The sequence below is a fragment of the Pteropus alecto genome, unplaced genomic scaffold (assembly GCF_000325575.1).
Source record: "Pteropus alecto unplaced genomic scaffold, ASM32557v1 scaffold24, whole genome shotgun sequence".
NCBI classification, from domain to species: Eukaryota; Metazoa; Chordata; class Mammalia; order Chiroptera; family Pteropodidae; genus Pteropus; species Pteropus alecto.
In genome coordinates this window covers 23,502,350-23,522,989 of record NW_006439192.1, presented here as the reverse complement: position 1 = coordinate 23,522,989, position 20,640 = coordinate 23,502,350, and the positions used below count along the sequence as shown (strand labels likewise).

The 20,640-nt window shown below is 36.8% G+C and overlaps 1 protein-coding gene and 1 pseudogene across 8 annotated transcripts in view; one reads left to right on the top strand and one right to left on the bottom strand.

Moving 5' to 3' along the window:
- MTUS1 (microtubule associated scaffold protein 1) overlaps positions 1 to 20,640 on the bottom strand; it is a 164,262-nt gene that overhangs the window by 62,097 nt on the left and 81,525 nt on the right. For 6 of the 8 annotated variants that reach the window (XM_015592899.2, XM_025049909.1, XM_006916417.3 and 3 more), the window contains one exon: positions 7,993 to 8,154. The exons of the other annotated variants lie outside the window; for them this stretch is intronic. In XM_015592899.2, the coding sequence (XP_015448385.1) occupies positions 7,993 to 8,154 (162 nt within the window). The remainder of the gene's footprint in view (positions 1 to 7,992; positions 8,155 to 20,640) is intronic. 8 annotated transcript variants of the gene reach the window in all.
- LOC112483452 lies at positions 17,951 to 18,069 on the top strand (annotated as a pseudogene).

The following is a 20,640-nucleotide window of genomic DNA, read 5'->3' as shown; positions in this document are numbered from 1 at the left end:
GAATCTGTTTCCAGGCTCTAAAAGAATTGCTAAAGAAAGGACTTTTGGAGAAATGTTGATGCTAACCAACTCTGTTTGAGCTGTGGTGTAATTCTGAGTCCGCTACAGTTAACTAGGCAAAGGGGGCTCCCACCGAAGCAGACCTACACTATTTCCCAAGGAAAATGCCAGGGTAAAAGTGAAAGAGAAGAATTAAGTGAACAAATACTATACTTTAGGCAGACCATGTCAATGACGTCTGGAAAGAGCATCTTTATTTTTGCTACAGTCTCTGATTTTGCTTCTCTTTCTTCAAGGGGACTCTAAAGACAATCTTAGCATATCAAGTGACAGTGACATTTGAAAATAAAGAAAAGAGCTTTAAAAAATTGTGATAATCTGTAACTTTTTGATTTTTTATCAGAACTAAAATTTGAAACCACGGTGACACTATTATGACAAAGCCCTAAGTAGATGTTTTGCTCATTCTTATTTGCCCAACAACTGAACCATTGGCATTAAAAAAAAAAAAAAAATACAACTACGTTTCTTTCATTCACATAAGACAACTTTGTAGACCATGTTTATATAGGTTCTTCCTAAATTGTGAATTCTCTTTTCACATTTATGGCTTCCCACTGGATTCAAAAGGGAACCCAAATCTTCTAGAGCATCTTTAAGATTTGTATTTGTACGGCAGAGAGAAGGGCAGAGGGAAAAGAAAGAGCAGAATTTGTTTCCTGTATTCTGAATCCCAAATGAGATTGCATTTTTCACATTATATTTTTGCTGACTGTGTATCTGATCCATAATGAGGTACTATGAAATAGTGTCCCTCTGCTATGGTATGGTTAAGTAAATTTTGTGGCTACTTTAGGACTATAACCACCATTACCATCATTTATTGCACTGTTTGGGGCAGTTAAGTGTCAAAAACATTAGAGAAAGGTTTGAAAAAATAGTACCAGTACGTAAAGACTAAACATTAAAAAAAACAGTCCAAATTTTAGTAAGTACTAATTTTAAAAAAGGAAGCAGTATCAATGGCCTAATTAAATTTTTAAAAATCAGTATTTTCTTTAAAAAGTCATCCTAAATTCACACTTTTCCTTTTAGTTCTACATAATTGAAAAGTCTTTGCAAAAGTATGCTGTCTAGAGCTTAGCTCCTACAAGGCATTTTAACAGTACCGCTTTGCTCTTCCCAGGAGATTATCACGTTATACAACGTCCAGGAGTGTAAACCCAGCACTTTGTCCTTTTCTCTCCATATCCAAGAAAAAAAAAAATCCAAACAAAAAAACTTGGAAAGTTTTATGGTTCTCTTCCCATGAAGTTAACTTTTTATCCATCTTCCTTTGCTAACCACACAAACCACTGGCATATTTAAGGCACCATCTGCTCACTGGGCCTGAGGGAAAATCTGGAAGTTCATTCACTCACTACCTGATTTCCAAGCTTAGTTTCCCCTCCGCGAACCCAGATTGGATTTTTGGTTTGTTTCCAAATAATCTCAACACCCAATCTAAGCATCCAAGCCTATTCTAATATTCAACGCTTATAAATTTCTTTATTACCAACCTTGATCCCTTTCTTTACCTCACATTTCTGGAAAAGTGCAGGATGTCTACCTTATTTACAAATATGTTACAAATCTGAAGACAGCTAGAACATTTTCACTAGGCTAAACTATTCTAACACCTCTAAGAGTGCTTATAGATGTCACATTCAAACCCCATAGAGACATGCTGTTACTCTCCTCTGATCTACGTCAAGTCTCTCTACAGTGAGCCATGTGTTCATTCTTCCTGTGCCCAGATAACATTTCTAATATTAGGTAAAATCAAACAGAACCTTCCCTCCTACTGACAAGATTCTGTCAATTTCCTACCCTTCTTTCCAGTTCTCTTGCCTTCCCTAAACTTAGAGACCTAGTTTTTCCAAAGTTGACAAGGAGATAAGATAAATGCTAATACTGAAGATACTACTACTATAAAAATCAACATAACTTCTTAAAGGATGAACGGGGAATAACTTCATAGTCTTTAAACAACAGAACCAAAATTTCATAGAGCGTAATTTTTAGATTTCCAGGGGAAAAAAAATGGGTATTGGTTTTCAGTTAGCATTACAGCCTTTGTTAAATCAAAATCTAAGAAAGGAAATAATGATGTTTTTAGAGTCTTAACCATGTATTACAGCAATCTGAATTTTAGTCTTTTCTTGAAACATGTAAAAAAAATATTCAGCAGCAAATAAGTCACCTATTTGGATTTTGAAAAACTGAATTGAGTTTCATTTACAGGCAACATAAATTCATAAGTACTTAAATTCACGTTTTTCATTACTGAGCTTTAAATACAAAGATCTTCAGTTTCCAAAGAGCTGAATAAGAGGATTTCTCATGAAAGCAAAAGACATTTCTCTTGAGGCACAATCCTCCAGTCCCTTGGCTCTGTCGCACACAGAACAGGAGGTGGTGTCCTGGAAAGGAAATGTCTCGTTGCCACTCTTCAGGTTCAATACTGTTATACTGAACACGAGGTCCAGCATCAGATCTGCCATCACTTCATAACACATAAGGGTCAAAATCCATATTTCAAAGATAAAATTTCTGAGCTTGATCAAGTCACACTCACACACACACACACACACACACACACACATTTATATGTGATATATATACACAAACACACACACACATATATATATATACACATACAAACACATATACACACACTCTCTCTATGATCATCTACTGTGCACATACACATATACACACACTCTCTCTATGATCATCTTCCTATCTTCACTCTTCCCCACTTTACTAATAGTGGGGACAAACTGTGCTGAGCTGTACATATGACCAACATTTGACATACTCTCAATTCTCTAAACACTCTCCTCTAAGCTGGCCCGTTGCTTTCTAGTAAAGCCCAACTTGAAGGATGTACTTCACTACTTCACATGATGCCATTAAAGTATTTCTCCTGCCCTCTATCTCAGTTCTTAACATGGCAGCTGGTTGGGTATCCTGATGATATCTAAATTTCTCTTGTCCAGAGTTATTATATCCAAATGATACACTCTTCAGCAGCACAAGTTCCAATATAGTGAGAGGAACATAATAGTTTCAAGTAATGGAATGGAATTTAAAATATGTGAGTTCTGGTCTTGACTTGGCCACTGCCTCGCTGTGTTGAATCATCTCACCTCTCTATGTATAATGAGTCGTCTATATATGAGGTATGGAAACAGTACCTACGCTGTCATGGGGCCCCCACTGACTACAGTACTCAGTCCCAATGAGACCAAACAAACCCTCAGAATTCTAAACAGTGCTCCAGGGGGCCCTAACCACTCAGTAACATTTGGTCTGTAGAGTCAATATGTGAAATTCCATGTATGCTCACCTAAGCCAGATCTAATATAGTTTAAAATCACCCCTGTTCTATTCTCATCATTGGTCCTTGCTGTCTCAATTATATCAGAATAGATTCTCTGGAATCTTTAGTTTTCATTTTTCCGTGATCAAAATGTGGTTCAAAAGAAATGAGAGAGACAGACAGAAAGATGGAGACAGAGAGAAACTAAAGAAAAAACAGAGATTCTCAGAGAAGTCTCAACAGAAGCAATGATTTTCCTATTAGAGAAGCGCTTCTCACTGTTCCAGACTTTTATTTGCAAACCAACATTTCATATTGCATTCTAGCATCTAGTTAACATTAGTTTTTGTTTTGTTTATTAAATATGCATATACACACAGAGCCAACATTCTGCTCATTTCTTGAAAAAAAAATTTTTTTGTGTGTGAATCAGTTTAACACTCCCCACTATGCCAGATCATCTGTTCACCTGGCTTGAAATCAAATCACAACTGAAGTCTAAGCTTTCAAATTCCAAAAGCAAAATTACCAACTATGTGATAATGTCTCATACATACTCTAAAAAAAATATTAAAAGAATGAAAACAAAATTAAGACCAGTCTGGATAACAGTATTTTCTTATTAAATACTCCATTCAGACATGCACACATATTAAGCATATTTTGTAATACAGGGCCAAAGTATATACTGCCTGTCTTTCAGCCGTTCCTCGCCTATGGCAGACATCACTAATCAAACACAAACTTTTGCTCTGAACCTGGAAGCAGCCTGAAAATCTTTCAACACTGTACTCCAGGTGATTCTCACAAATGACCAGTGTTGGCAGGTGAGACAACATCCACTTTCTGTGAGGAAGAGACTGAGGGCAAACAAGACTAATCCTCTCTGTTGGCTTAATCACTCCAAAAACTCAAAGCACCCTCCTCCCAAATGGTTAGGCACCACCTCATTGTAGTGAAAATAAAAGTGGTGAGAAACGTTTGTAACTACAAAGATTTTGAAGAAGATCTAGCCCCGCCCTCCCATTCATCAGGGAGAATAGTGAGGCTAAGAAAATGAAAGACTGTCCAACTTCACAGGAGGTAATAGGAAAACTAGATAATAGGAAAAGAGGATGAGTCTGAGTTGAAGGACCTTTTCTGTGTCTCAGTCTGTGCCAGAGCTGGCCGTGAAGGTTAAGGAAAAGGGTGTTTCATGTCTTTAGTTAGCTTCCTCCTGTTCTCCTATTTCCAAGAGAGTACAACTAGCTTTGGTGTGCATTGCTTATATTTCCTCTCACCATCTGTCTCTCAAAAATAAACATGTTTTTGCGGCCAAAATGGAAGGGAAAGAAAGCCCGTAGACTTCACATTTGCTAATGTGGCAAAATTATATACTCTCCCAAGACAGCCTTCTACATTGGCACAATGGTCCTCAAACCTTCAAGTCTACTCAAGACCTACAATAGATCATTGGACTTTTATCCAATGATCTTAAAAACTGGACTTCAGCTATCGGATTCTGGAAGAGCTTATAACATTTAACCTCTACCAATGAGCACATGTGATACAGAAGCTACCGCGCAATATTTCATGTTAATATTCAGAAGAAAATCAATATCATAACTTTAAATTTTTCTATGCTTTAAAGAACACACACAAAGAACCTGCTAAAATCCCCAAATATGAGAGATTCATTATCTTATATATCTTGAGTCAGCCGCTTTAAAACTTGGTAATGTTATTTCCATAGGATCTCAAAGTACTGAGAACCAGATGCTTATTTTACATCAGCACATATCAGCACTTCTGTGACCTCAGAAGTTCTTAAATGATACCACAAACAGTACCACATCACAAAGAACTGAGCAAAGCAAGAAAATGTTCTTTAAAAAAGGGTTCAAATGCTCAGTCTAATATAAATCGAAACACTGATCAAAAGATTATTTCCTAACATGACCCATCCCTGTAAGGAAAATTTCAGCTCGAAATGATTTTTTCATGTTTTTAGGTAATCTTCAAAGAGTATACATTTTAATATTTTTGGATATAATACAATGAGTAAAATAACTAAAGATATGATGTTTTCACTCTAATTCTAGGAGAGTATTTTGCTATCCTCATATAACTATAAGCTACATACACAAAAAACTACTATTTAATCAGAAATTAGACCACCAAATAACCTTTGATAGTAAAGTAATTTCATGTGCCAAAACCATCGACAATGCTGAATTATACTGAGTTCTGAAACACAGAAAATATACAATAAAATTGGTTCTATACAGAATCATTCACAACTTAAATATGTCCAAGAAATACTACAACATAAGTTACAAGTTACAAAAATAACAATCAAGAGATGCCAAGTCAATTTACTGAATAAAATTGAAGCATGCTTACAAAGAAAAGAATCAAACCAGAAATCGTCGACCTACTTCTTTTCCCAGTAAACGTGGCTAACAAAGGAACTATACAAAGGCTGTAGGATCCCAGGACCAGCAGTGTTAATAAGGTAGCGTCATAGTGCCTTGCTGAACCAGCCGGTGGTGTGAGTGTAGAATTGATAAATATTTTCGAAGAAATATCCGTTTCTGTACAACTGCGAAATCCCCCTGGTATAGTCATTTAAAAGGATCAAAGCAAGCTTAAGCAGGAAAAACTGCAGCCATGTTCACTCTCATATCCCTCATGCTTGCTCTTAGTGAATGAGAATGGAGGAAAAAAAATCTGTAAGCTCCAAGGCACTACACAAAACAGATTAAACCAACTAGCAAATCAAACTAAGAAAGAGACTCATTGATGTGAATGCTTAATCTGCAACAGGGACACATCGCCACTAGACAGGCTCTGTGGGTATACGGTAAACCCCTTTGTTAAAAGACAAAAAGCGACGGACAAAAGCATTTTACAACCTCCTTAGGAGTGTCAGACACGGTACGGAAACAGTGGCCAAGTCAACATGGCTGTCAATGGAAAACGCTGGGTGGCGGCACTGCAGAACGTGTCTGCTTCAAGTGTCACAGATTCCAGCGCTACACAGTCCTCCCAGAACATGCTGTTGATTCTGTTTTGGCCGTTTGCTTTCAAAATTCACACTGCTAACAGACAAAGCTGCAAGTGAAATGACCTTAAAATAATACATGTGTGAATTACCTTTTCAAATCTGGAGAGAATTATGTTACATGCAAACCCTTCTGATCTCATGCCACAACTCCAAAATTCAAACAACAAGCAGATAATAACCCTGCTTAATTTTCAGTAACATTTTCCAATATTCCTAAAGTTCTGGTACACAGCTACTTACTATCATATGAAACCAGCTACTGCTGCTAAGTGAGCTCTCGTAAGTATCCTCATTAATTCAGTCATTAATTCAATGCCTTACCCTTCACAGACACATTCTCAGCTCTGTCACAGACAGAATTGTTTGGCTGAGCGCCCTTGGACCAGTGACAACCTCTCTGAGCCTCAATTATCTTATATATAAAATCAGAGTAACATAAGTTACTTCAGAAAAAAAAATAATGTATGGTAACCCTGTAATAATGCTCTAGACTCAGATGGTTCAATAACCATGACTCCACCTTGTCCCTGTCCCCTCACCAGAAGGAAGAAATTAATCCCTCTTTAAAGAAGAGAGAACTCCTTTCTTCTCCACCACACCCTTATATCTTATTTTATCTGGCATTCTAGTTATCTATATAAATCTTCTTTCTCCAGCTATCTTTCAGATAAAGACTAATTTCTTTTATATCCTGTATCTCTCACTGCATTTACTGTGATGTCAAAATGCTCAAATTAACTAATCCATGAATTTTGTGAGGAAATTTAAAAGAAAATGAGCAAATACTAAGACAAAATGCATATTTTTTTTTCAACAAAAAGAATATAATACAAAGGATTATTAACTAGGGATAAATTTGCTGACTGTATCACCAACAATTATCATTCTGACATACTCTCTAGGGTGACACTTTCAGCAAGTAGTTTTTAAAGGGCATCTTTTGAATGAAAGGAATAGCTCAATTCGTCTATTTTATGCAGCCTTTTCTGTTTGCAGTGTGAATTTTAAGAGCAAATGGCCAAAACAGAATCAACACAGAAAACAGAATTCACATTAACTGACAACTTCAAAAATATTCTCTTGAGTTTAAATTACTTAAAATTAGGTTAGAAGTTACACTATATGTGCTAGTCATATTGCACTGAATCTAGCATCCACAGTATATAAAATATACATCTACAAAATATAGTCTTTTACAAAGTAAATGGAACTGAAGTTATCTTTTCTGATTTCCATTTGGGTTCCAAAGCTCCTAGCTGGATTGCTTTCTTTCCTTAAACAAACCAAAAACCATCACCACTTCAAATGATGCACTTTAGAATCTTCATGCAAAAAAATACCACGTGCCTTCAACCTTCAACATAGAAATGCTTCAGTGTTTCATAACACATCCATCAAAGAGACTGTCACTGAAAGAATATTTTTCCTGCCAAATTTTTAGAGCAATCCTAAGCAAGAAATAGTATGCGTATTTTGCCCTAAATCACAGAATCAAAAATTCTGACAATTATTTGCAGTGCGCTAGTTTTTCTTATAACTAGAATTTCAGCCACCCCCAAAGGCTGACATAAGGTGGACTCACGATTGTTGCTGTAAGTGCTCAGATCGCTGTGGGTGCTGCCAATGGAGGAGGTGCTTCCGGCCCTCCACAGCACAGACGTTTGCAAGGACACCTTGGATTTAGGAAGCGGTCTAGGTAAATTCACCCAGGACTGCTGTGCAGTTTTCAGTGATGTAGGTTTTCCTTGGGGTTAAAAAAAAAAAAAGTTGCCACTGCTTTTATTTCAAAAGTTTTAAGTTTGTAAACTCAAACAAACTCCTGCACAAACAACTGAGTCAAACTATAAAATGAACATTCAGAACTATATAACCTCAGATGAAATCTTCACATCAACTTATTTTTGATAATTTAGAAGCCGAAGAGTAGAGAGGATGGTGATATGAGAAGGGTGGCTGTAACCCTGTAACCTCAAGTAATTTATTCACATCTCCTGTGACAGAGATAGATCAGAAGAGCCATATGAGATAGAAGCTTTGTCAAAGTTGAAATCAAAGAATAAACAAATTAATATAACATCCCCTCCATACTATTGATTAAAAAGTAAAAACTGAGCCCATTCATGCACTAGGCTACCATACGAAAAGTAGGTGAAAATTTTAAAACAACCAAAAAGGAAAAAAATTCAATTTGATGAGGAAAAACTTCATTTAAAAAAATGCCTCATGTCTAACACCAGATGGTGCTATGTTATTAGTAGTAGTCTTTTTTTTTCCTGTCATCTTTTCACCTTTATTCCTTATTTGCCTAATTTAGATGAGCTTTGCCCAAACTTTTCTTTCCTGCAGCAAAAGTGGCTCCACTTATCAACAAAATATGCATGTTTCACATTCTCTGGTATCTTTGAACCCACACCATCTTGATGCTCACACCTGCTTCCTGAACATGGGCATCTCCCAAGTTCAAGCCTTTATTCAAAACCTATTTTATTTACTTCATTCCAACCTCTTCCCTACATGGATGAATCCCCAATTCTCACTTGCAACCCTATCTTCCTCCTAAATCCCAAATGCCACTCACATTTTAAATTTCTTGTTGAATGTTTCAACTTGGACAGTTAGACAACTCCTACCTACTTAAACTCATTTAGCTCCATTTTTCCTTTTTCCCAGCCTCATAACATTGGAATCAGCTTTCCCCTCCCAGATTCCCATTTAATCTAGCACCAAGTCTCTCGATGCTGCTACATCACATAACCAAAGACTATCAGGAGTCGAAAAGACCTTAGATGAATATGATAGTGCCACATATTACTAATGGCACCATAAGTGAGTAATCTGTTTGAAAAGTGACACTCATTACTTTGTCCCAGTACTTTCACCTACGAAAATCTCATCTTAAAAGAGAAAAAAGAGCTTAAGGCTCCTCAGGTCTGGCATTTAAAGTCACCCACGTTAAAGTTCTACCCGTTTCCAGCCTCACCTCTGCTCTACTCTACATCAGCACGCGTTTTGTTCCAAACCACCTGCTATTCACTCTGACACCAGATGTTACTGTTCTAATTCACTAGGCATATCATTTTTTCAAAGAAGTCTTCTTCTTCTCAAGCCAAGTCCTACAAATCCTTATTAACCCCCTCATATTTTGCCTAAACAACTGTATTGGACGCCTAAAGTCCTGGCTTTCCATCCTTTCCAAGTGTATCATGTTGATCTGAACATGAAAACTAAGGTCATGACTCAATCTAAACTCTCTAATTCTCCACTGTCTACAGGATAATGATTTTATTTTAATACTCTTAATTAATATTTAATTTTAAAGGCATAAAAGCCAGTCCTAGGGTTGGTTTCCACCAACTTCTCTCTTATGCTTTGGCATGCCCCCATCCCTCTACATACCCACACCCCCGCACACACATACCCCATATTTTTATATCTCTAGATTATTTGACTCTATTCTGCTTATAATCGCCTTTGTGAATGAAATGGCCTCCTTCCCATCTAGTCCTTTATCTTGTCTGATGAATACAAAGTCAATAGGTGTTTCTTTCAAATCCTTGCCACTCATTTGCGGCCTCACCCCAGATCTATGAATCACAGTCTCTATTTCAACAAGATCCCAAAGTGATTCGAATACACAGTAAGTATGCAAAGCACTGTTAAGAATCACGACCTCTTTGTAAAGCCTTCCCTTCCAGGGCATCCTCCTGTGTGTGCAAAGGACCACACCTTCTTTACACTCATACCGATACTTGCTTCAGTTTCAATGTCTCCGGGCCAGTCTCTACATGAGAACAGGAAGAGAACCTCATTCTCTTCTGTTCCTTAGGGCCTAGTGAAGCATCTAGCATAGAGTAAGATTTAATAAATGTTTGCTAAATTAATTTTTCAGGTTACGAGTAAGCTGCGGGGAATAGAAAGGGTTCAAATTTTCAGCTATCAGGTCAATACAGTCTGAGGATCTAATGTAAAATGTGGTGACTACAGTTGATAACACTATTATGTAACTGAAATTTGCTAAGAGAGAACTTGATGGTGGAAGCTCTTTATAATGTATACATATATCAAATCACCACAATGTACACTTTGCATATCTTATAATTTGTCAATTATACCTCAGTCGAGCTAGGAAAAAAGTTAATGTATAATTATAATAAAAGTGATAAAGCCATTAAATTTTTTTAAAGGCCAGAGTAAATAAATTTAATGTCTTATTGTCTACATTGAAGCATTAAACACTTAATCAATTTTTATGAGCTTATTTGTCCTTTGTTAAAATTAATAAGCTCTTCAAACAGTATTAACTAAAAGGAGATGCTTTTCTTTACAGTCCTATAATTAATAAGTAATACTCAAATATCCACTTTACTTTTTAATTTACATTTAGCCACTAGTGTCACTTCCTTAGAAAAACAGATTTTGACTATATATTTAACAAATTGGTGCACCTTCAGCAAAATCATTCTGATAAGTCATCATCATCAGAAATAATGAGCAAGGTTAGGCAAGTATCAGATGAAAATTTCTGGACCACAGCCACAACGCAGTCAAGGATCAATGAGTTTAAAAAATTAACTTATTTTTCAGAGAGGGATGTTTCATAGTATTGTTTCTAAAAGCATCGTAGGTTTACAGACATTTCTCAGCATGCGTCAGAATTACTACAGATCTGCACCCTCTCTGATCCCAACACACCCTGGCACCAGAAGCGAGCTTACCCAAGCTCAAGGAGCTGCCCTATCCCATCTCACAAAATGCACTGTCAGCCCTATCCATCCCACCCCCTCCACCTAATAGCAACTTACAGTCCTAGCCAAAGTCTTCTTCATTCTACCATTACACAATCTTGACTGTTGGCCACTGAGGGTACTGAATAATGCCTACTTCACCAAAGGAACAGCTCCTCTGAAACTCAGAATTATCCTAACAGTACATTACTATTACTATCACTATCCCCAGTTTATAGATGAGAAAACTATTTAGGTAGTTAAATGGCTTATGTGGGAAACATACCTAACCAATGACACTCAGGCCTAGAATACAGGCAACTTATCACTAGCCCTATGCTCCCTCTACTGTGCCATGAAACAAAAGCATCCCAGTTAAGGGGAAAAGTGTCAGGCTTGGAGGTCAACCTCCAAGAAAATGCAGAAGAAAATGCAGTAGAAAAAAACGCTGGGGACAGAACAAGGCATGTAGTTGTTTCACCAGCGGTCCCAATGTTTAACTTAATAGCAAAGTTGGCCTAAAGTACTTGTACTGCTTCATATAAAGCAGTAAAACACAATATAGTCATAAAAAAAATAAAATCATTAAGGAATACCTCGCAAATCTAAAAATCCAGTAGATTTATTAAGTGAAAAATGGATGTTAATATTATCCTATTTTTTAAGTATACTATCTATATATTGAAAAATTCCAGAAGAGTATATTTTATGGGATTGTTATGGGATAAGAGCACAGTGGGACATGGAAGAAAAGAGAAGCAAAGAAGCAGAAATGAGAAATGTTCCCTTCATACTTTATATACTTACATATTGCTCATTTTCTTTTTACAATCAGCATATTTTTATAACTAATAAACACTGTTAAAGTCAATGGGGCCAAATATTTAATCAGATAAAAAGTACTTAGGACAAAACATAAAGAAACCAAGAAAGAATAAATTGGATCAATAATTAGATTTCGATAACCATTTTTATTCCTTTACATCTGTAAGCATTAGGTATTCTTTAACTCTCTTAATCTTACTTCAAAAAAAAAAAAAAAACTAAAGAATCCAATTCCTAAATTGATGTTTTTATATGGCTCTGATGAAAATGGTCACTTTACTACTGGAAAATTCTTTATGATACCATAATGGTGTGTTTCCTAGGATTGGAAATTAAAGCCAAAGAATGAACTTCTAAATGATACTCCTTTGTTCTGACACATATTAAATGATTCAGTCTCTAGAAGAAAGCCCCCGGGGCCTTCACAGATGTGTAATCTCTCAGCTCTAATTCGGCATTCTCCATTCTTCAAGGAAAGGCCTGAGAAAGAAGGTGGGTCCCACACTGCTCACAAAACACGTTCAAAGTAACGTGAGAAGTTTCCAAAGCCATGGAAACACCTATCAGTCAAAGCACATTCTCATCTCTGAATTCTCAAGAATAAATTCAGCTTTATTTTTCACGCACCGCTGAAAAAATGACTTGCCATTTTTTTACATGTGATGAAATTTATGGGTTTTGAAGACCTTTCTATTAGTTTTTAAAAACGTGACTACTATATTACCTATATTAGAAGACACAGATCATCTTAATAAAAATCTGGACAATGGATTCACATAAGGGGTTCTGTTACACAAGTATTTACTTGCTTACACAGTATGGTAACTGTAAGTAATCACAAAGCTCAAATGTATAGGGTGCTAAAAACACCTGACATCTTACTACAGAAATCACTACCAAAAGTTTTCAGTAACAAAGAGAATACACTGTCTCATCACACTGAAATATTTTGTCCTGTGATTTGCATTGCTCAGGAGCAGCAAGGGTGTCATGGGGAAGAAGAAGAAAATGAGGCTGGAGAGGAGGACAGTTCACAGTTAGCGTTAAATAGTTAAAGACGGTATTAAATGCCAAGCTAAGAACTTTAGACCTAAATTGTTGGCAGTGGGGTGTGGTGGAGATATGGACAGGGAGGGGCACTGCAGCTTTCTTAGCATTTGCATCAGAACCTGATCATGTGATAGCAGTGTGCAGAACTGACTGAAGGGAAGAGTTTGAAATCAGGGAAACAATTTAAGAGGCCAGTGTACCTGCCAGGGCTAGAGACAGTGGGAGTTTTAACTAGACAATGAAAAGGAGACTACTGAGGTCAGTCTGTAATATATACACTACCTATTAATATATATAGTTTAAAATATAATTATATTGGTCTATAAAATAAAATTATTAATAAGGCTAGCAAGTGGCAGAGCCATTAACTACTAGAGTCAAGAAGAGAAAATTCCAAATAGACAGTTAAAATACAAAAAAATGAGAATATGTTTATAGCTATAATTACAACTTGGGTTCTTTAAAGACGACAATATAGAGAAAGTAACTTTGGAGTAATTACCTACGTTAACTAGGAATTATTATTATAAAATTAAAGTCTACCCAAAGGGATAAAAAAATTACAACTTATGGGAGAAATAAAATATACATACATGAAACTGTGGCTGCAGGTTCACTCTCAATTCAAAAGGACCAAATTTTCTCATAAGGTAGATATTAAAAAATTTGCCTTAATGCTAGAGTATTTTTGTCTAAAAATTATTTAAATAAACCTGATACAATATAAAATACATACTGTACAATAATCGACAGCTTTCCAATGTACCAGGAAAAAATAGAAAAAAGATCCTTTACTTCAGCAACAAGTAGTAGTCATATAAACATGTACATTTAACAAACATTACTTCTATAAACTTATTGAAAATTGCTAGTATTATGGAAAAATTACAAAAATGAGGAGCATAAATTATCTGAATAGGTGGACATACACGTTAATTCTTCCCTGAATATATTAATTGAATGCTATTCTCAATAAATCCACAAGATTATATTCAAAGGGGGAATTAGAGAATTTTGAAAAACAATTTAAATTAGTCTAGAATAAGAAAAGCCAAAAAATTCTGGAGCATAAAAATAAAGAGGACTACAATTCAACAACCCAAAACAGAATCTGATTTAATAATGGGCAATGGACTTTAATAGACCTTTCTGCAAAGAAGATACACTAAGGCCAACAAGCACATGAAAATATGCTCAACATCAGTAGTCATTAGGGAAATGCAAATCAAAACCACAATAAGATACCACTTCACACCTATTAGGATGGCTATTACAAAAACAAAACAGAAAATAACAAATGTCAGTAATGATGTGGAGAAATTGGAACCCTGTGCATTGGTGGTAGAAAAGTAAAATGGTGCAGTTGATGTGGAAAATGGTACAGTGGATACTAAAAAAATTAAAGTAGAATTACCATATGATCCAGCGATTTCACTTCTGTGTATCTACCTAAAAGAACTGAAAGCAGAATCTCCGAGAAATATTTGTACACCCATGTCTCACAGCATTATTCACAATGGCCAAAAGGTGCAAGCAACCCAAGTGCCCATCAACACATGATTAGATAAACAAAATGTGGCACATATATACAACGAAATGTTATTCATTCTTAAAAAAGGAAATTCTGACATATGCCACCACATGGATGAACCCTGAAGACATTATGATAAGTGAAATAAGCCAGTCACAAAATGACAAATATTCCATGATTCCTCTTATATGACATACCTAGAATAGTCAAATTCAGAGACAGAAAGTAGAATGGTGGTTGCCAGGGGCTGGGAGAAGGAGAGAATGGGGAGTTAGTGTTTAATGGATAAAGAGCTTTAGTTGAGGAAGATGAAAATTTCTAGAGCTAGGACAGTGGTGATGGCTGTAGAACTGTGTGAATGCCCGTAATACTGCTGAACAGTACACTTAAAATGGTTAAAATGGTAAATTTTATGTAATATATATTTTATCACAATTTTTAAAAGTTAAAAAAATAAGGGGAATGAACTTGTGCTACTAGTTATCATAAAATAATAAAACTATTTATTCCTGGCATAAAACTATATTGACAGATAATTAACTGGTATATAAGTCTCAAAAATATAAAGATTCAGAATAGGATAGGGAGATATTTCAAATCAGTGAAGACATTTGTGGTATTAAGATATCTGAACTTTAAAAAATTAAAATTTAAGAAGCAAGTTTTGAAGACGGTTAAAAGTCGACAACTTAGAGCCTAACTGCTTAGGTGGCTCCACCACACAGGTTACTTAACCATTTTGAGTCTCTATTTCCTCATATCTAAGAATGGAGGTGATTATAATGGTACTAACTTAATCAGTTCTTGTGATAGTTTATAAATTTTAAATGTTTAGAACAGCACCTGATAGATAGTAAGTGACCTATAAATATAGGATACTAGTTCTCGCTATCGAAAAAAATTAAAATTGGGTTAAAGAGTAAAGGGTTGTTGAAACAAAACCATACATATTAACCATAATAATTAAATGTAGATCAGTCTTTTTCAGTAGAGAAGGTCTTGTTAAACATAAAAACATGGTAAAAATGAAAGGAAAAGATATATTTGACAATATAAAAATAGAAAAATTTTTAAAATCACCATATACAAAATAAAAAGGAAGAGAGTAAAATACAGAATGAAGGATAACAGATGATATCAAATCAACAAAAAAGAATCATATGCCCAAAATATAAGTGATCAAAAGCACTAAACAAAAGAAAAATAATCAATAGTTTTTTTTTTTTTAATTTAACCTGTGTGTAACGTATTTCCTGGTTTTGAGCTCTCATTCCTAATCCCCGCTTCCATTGCTCACATCCTAAAGAAAGATTTAAAAAGTCAAATACTTGCATTCCCAGCTTTTCTTCAAGTTAGGGGTGACCATGTGATCCAATCTGTGCCAATAAGACTTAAAGATAAGAGCACTAGGGGTTAAGGTGTTCGATAAGACACTTCTTCCCTGACAGACGTAGACAGGCAGGTGAGGAAGACGTCCTGTGGTGGCACACGGGCACTGTCTTCCACTGCCAGCCTCTGTACACAGCAGCAGCAGGGCTTAACACTTGGAACTCTTAGCGACCATATTTTAACTGAAAAGTCACTGACTAAAGCAACATGCTGAGGCAGGAGGAGTGAAAGGACAGAAAGATGACATTATCAAATCACCAAACCTGGAGCTGCCTACCTCTAGACTTCCTGTTAAATAAACACATAACCTTCTGGTTTAAACTACATGGGGTTCTTAACTATCATATTCCCTTGTCAGCATCATTTGATGCCGTTAATTCCTTTTCCTTGAAACACGTTTTTTACTTGGCTTCCAGACACCATTCTTGACTGACTTCCTTCCTCCTACCTTCCTGACATTCCTGGTCTCCTTTGTGATTCTTCCTCATCTTCCCAGCCCCTGCAAGCTTAGGAGTACCCCAGAGGTACGGTGTAGTATCCAGGGAGGTCCCCTTCCTACACTTACTCTTGGTGATCTCATCTAGTCTAGTGGCTTTAAATACCATCTAAATGTTGATGAATCCCAAATTCATATCCCCAGACCAGACTTCTCCTACGTACTCTAGACTTCTATTCTACACCTTCACTTATTATAGATTATTCATCTCAACTTAACATCTCTAAGTGAATTCCTGACATTCACCTCCCAACACCTGTATCTCCATGCCCATTTTAGTAAATGGAAACATCATCCTTCCAAAAGTTCACACCAAAAGGTGTATAGTCATCTCTGACTCCTCTCTTTTGCTCTCACCCTTCTCATCTCATCTAGGCAAATCCTGCTGGCTTTACCTTCGACACATATATCCAGAATCTGACCACCCCCACTGCTATAACCCTGATTCCAGAAGGCACAATCTCCTGCCATGATTATAGCAATGCCTCCTCATTGAGCTCCCTGATCCTGTCCTCGCCCCCATTCAATATATTCTTTGCACAGCAATCAGAGTGATCCTGTTAAAATTAAAGTCACTTTAGTTACAAGCCAAAGTCCAAAGACCATACATGATCTGGCTCTCTACTACCAGTCAGACTTCATCCACTTCACTCTTCCCCATTTTATTCCTTGTTATTCCTAGAACACATTATTAATCAATCTCTACCTCAAGGCCTTTTCACTTGCTGTTCACTCTGACTGGTACAGTTTTCATCCAGCTATTCATATGGCTGGCTCCCTGAGCCCTTCACTCAAAAGCCACCTTTCCCTGGCCACGTTAACCAAAATTCTTCTCCTCCTTCTCCCTCCCTCCTCCTCCATTCCTCCTCCCACACCCCCCCACACACACCCCGACATTTCATATCCCCTTTCTGTGTTAGTGTAACACTATAAAGAGAAAGGAAAAATACTATCCAACATCCTATATACCTTACTTATGTATATATAGCCTGTCTCTCCTGCCGGAATGTAACTTCAGGGAGGGCATGTTTTGCTCTTGTATTCACTTCTGTACCTCGCTCAGCACTTAGATCACAGAATCTACATTTATTCAGCAAATATCTGAGTGCCAAGCATATTCCAATTAAAATAAGATAACATTCTGCACTTTCATAAATAGGGAATATTTGGCAAGAGTGTTAGAAATGTGAAAATACCAGCCAGGATGTTGGGAAACACTCATACACTGAGAGTAGGACCCACACTTGTATGCTGTTTTGAAGGGCAACTCGGCAACGTGTATCGAAAGCCTTAAAAAAAAACGCTATGCCTTCTTATTCCACGGAAAGGAATGTATCCAAGGAATTTATCTGACTAGTTTATGTACTTATGAACAAAGTTCTTCAGTGCAGTGTCGTTTAATATACTAAAATATACTAGAAACAACCTAATGTTTAAAGAAATCTGAAGAAATAAATCATAACACAGATGATGAAATATTATACAGCTATTAAAATCGTGTTATTAAAGAATATTTAAGAATTTATTCTACGGCCATGATACCCTGAACAAGCCCAATCTCGTCTGATCTCGGAAGCTAAGCAGGGTCAGTCCTGTTTAGTACTTGGATGGGAGACCACCCAGGAAGACCAGGTGCAATAGGCATAAAAAATTAAAAAAATAAAGGATTGTAAGCTGACAAGGTCCTTGCAATATGTGAGGTTAATGAAGAGTTACCTTGCTTAAAAAATAAAAAAATTTTTAAAAATGAATTTAAGAATTTAGGAAAATAGGTACCATAACTTTTAAATGAAAAGAATTCAATCAACTATCTGACTGTTAGGTATGGGGTCTCAAATATATAAGTTCCCATATATAAGTATACGTACACGAGAATATGTAAAAAAAGGAATGAATAGTTATAAACTATGAAGTTAAAAACTATTTGGCATTGATGAGGTTAAGTAATTTTTTCTTCCTTCCTACTTTTCACTTAAAGTACTTCACTTTTCAAATAGTCTACTGAGAGGGGGACACTGGAAACTTCATGAGCTATCCAAATTAACTAGTTAAATTCAAGATAGGAGAGAAGTCGAATAAGGTTTACCTCACTTGTGGCAATGCCCCCATGTCCCCTCACTGACACAGACAGACCTGAGCTCCGTTTGGACTGCTTTTCTTTGTGACCGCCAGAATATCAATGTACTGAGTCCTCACTGCCCACCTACCCTCCTCCATATTTCCGCACATCTGTACTGACTGTCATCCGCCTTTACATTCCATACTCTGAACCCTAACTGCCCCTTCATTTCTATTTCCTCGTGTATCAGCTAAGTCCTGAAAAATACCTCAATCCATATAAAGTCTTCCTATTTTTATTTCTTGGGTCTCAGTGGCAAAAATTAAATAGCAGAAAGCATCAACACCAGACCAAGACTAGTCCTTATGTACTTAAGGGTATACACCTCTATTACATTATAGAATTTCCTACATTATAACAATAAAGAACTTCAGCAAACTTTAGTATTGGTAATCTACCCTCTTCTGAAATCCTAGTTTTGTTTTGTTTTTTTAAGTATTATAAAGGCAGATGTGATGAAAGATAAGCTCATCATCTCCCCTATTTAGCTGATAAAATACCTTTGGGGCAAGAACCATGTCTTACTCATTCCACGATTCCTCAGAGTCTGGAGTATGACTTGTACAGTATATACTCTCAAACTGTCTGTCAAGTGAATGAATTATCTTCCAAGATACAACATTTTAGTAACATGCTACATTTATATATTGCAGAATGTGACTTTAGTATTTCACATTCTTGATTTAGCCAAGGCATTATACGAGTAGGGTACAAAAAACTGCACTCTGCATAATCATCACCATTTGCTTCAATTCAAGAGAAAACTTAAAAAAATCATAGCAGTACACGTGAGTCACAACAAAAACATAACAAGTCTTAAGAGGGAGGTAATTTGACTGATAAACAAGAACATCCCACAAAGCAAGGTTCTCATGGTGACTTGAACTGCACAGAAGCACAGTGTTCGTGGTGATGCTGTCAGTACCTGCCTCTGCAAGTGCGTTCACAAGATGTCTGCTGCTTCAGGTGGAAATTAGAAATAACTCTCTCAGTCACAGGCATGGGAACATGTGCCCTTCAACTAAGTGTAATTAACCAGAGACTGAGAGGGCTGCATCTTTTCCCCAGCTACCAAAGAAGATGAGCAAGGGTCTTCATGTGTGCCATCAGGAAATTTATTTACCTGGTCATGAATGAGCTCACTTGGCACTCACCCTGAGAATTCCTACAAAGAACAAGGGAGGCACATGGTGAGCCTCCCAGCTCACTGGAAGCCAAGGTTCATGAGCAGAGCTGCTTTGAGCAATGAGATCATTGAACATCATATTTTCTTTTCTAAGATTACAAAATTAAGCAAATCAATAAAATCTGCAAACTCACCTGAAAGAAATCACCTAACTTTCTAAGAGATAGAAAATACAGGAGGAAGATGCCCAGCCCATTCCACAGCGGCTACTCTGAATCTTGACTCTTAAAATCCCTATTTAAGCTCCAGGTGGATCTGTAACTACACACAGCTGCATTCCCTTATTTCAAAGACTTATTTACCTGAGCACTGGATCCATTCCAGTGCTTCCATCACCTGGCTGTCAGTCATCCCTCTCTGTAGGTCCTATCTTTATTGGCTCTTTTCCCAGAGGCTTCCTTACCCTCTACACATTTTTACTGTCCTAACTTCAAAGATGCACACCTCCCTTTGAGACGCTTCTCAGTCTTTAGTCTCTTCGATTCAACATGACCCAAACTGGACTCATCATTCTCCTCCTGACCACCTCTTCTTGCTACTCTATTCCCTGTTTCGCTTCATGGTGACAGGAACGAGAAAGCTGAGGAGACACTTAGGACTATTTACCACCAACAGAGACCACCAGACCCTCTTTCTCAAAACACTTTTAATATTTTCACTCTGCTTTTGATTCCCAAATACTGATATGATTCTTACAAGTTTGTGTCTAGACTAAGAACGGATCTGCTTTATCCTTCCTTAGGGCTCTTCTATCATTTACTCCAACACACGGTCTGCTCAAGCATGCTCACTCTCCCCAAACACACCGTATTCTTTCACAACTCTACAACTGCACCCTTGGGAATGGCAGAAACCTTCCATGCCTGGCGAATTCCCACAGGAACATTCCAAGGCCAGTTCAAACATGGCC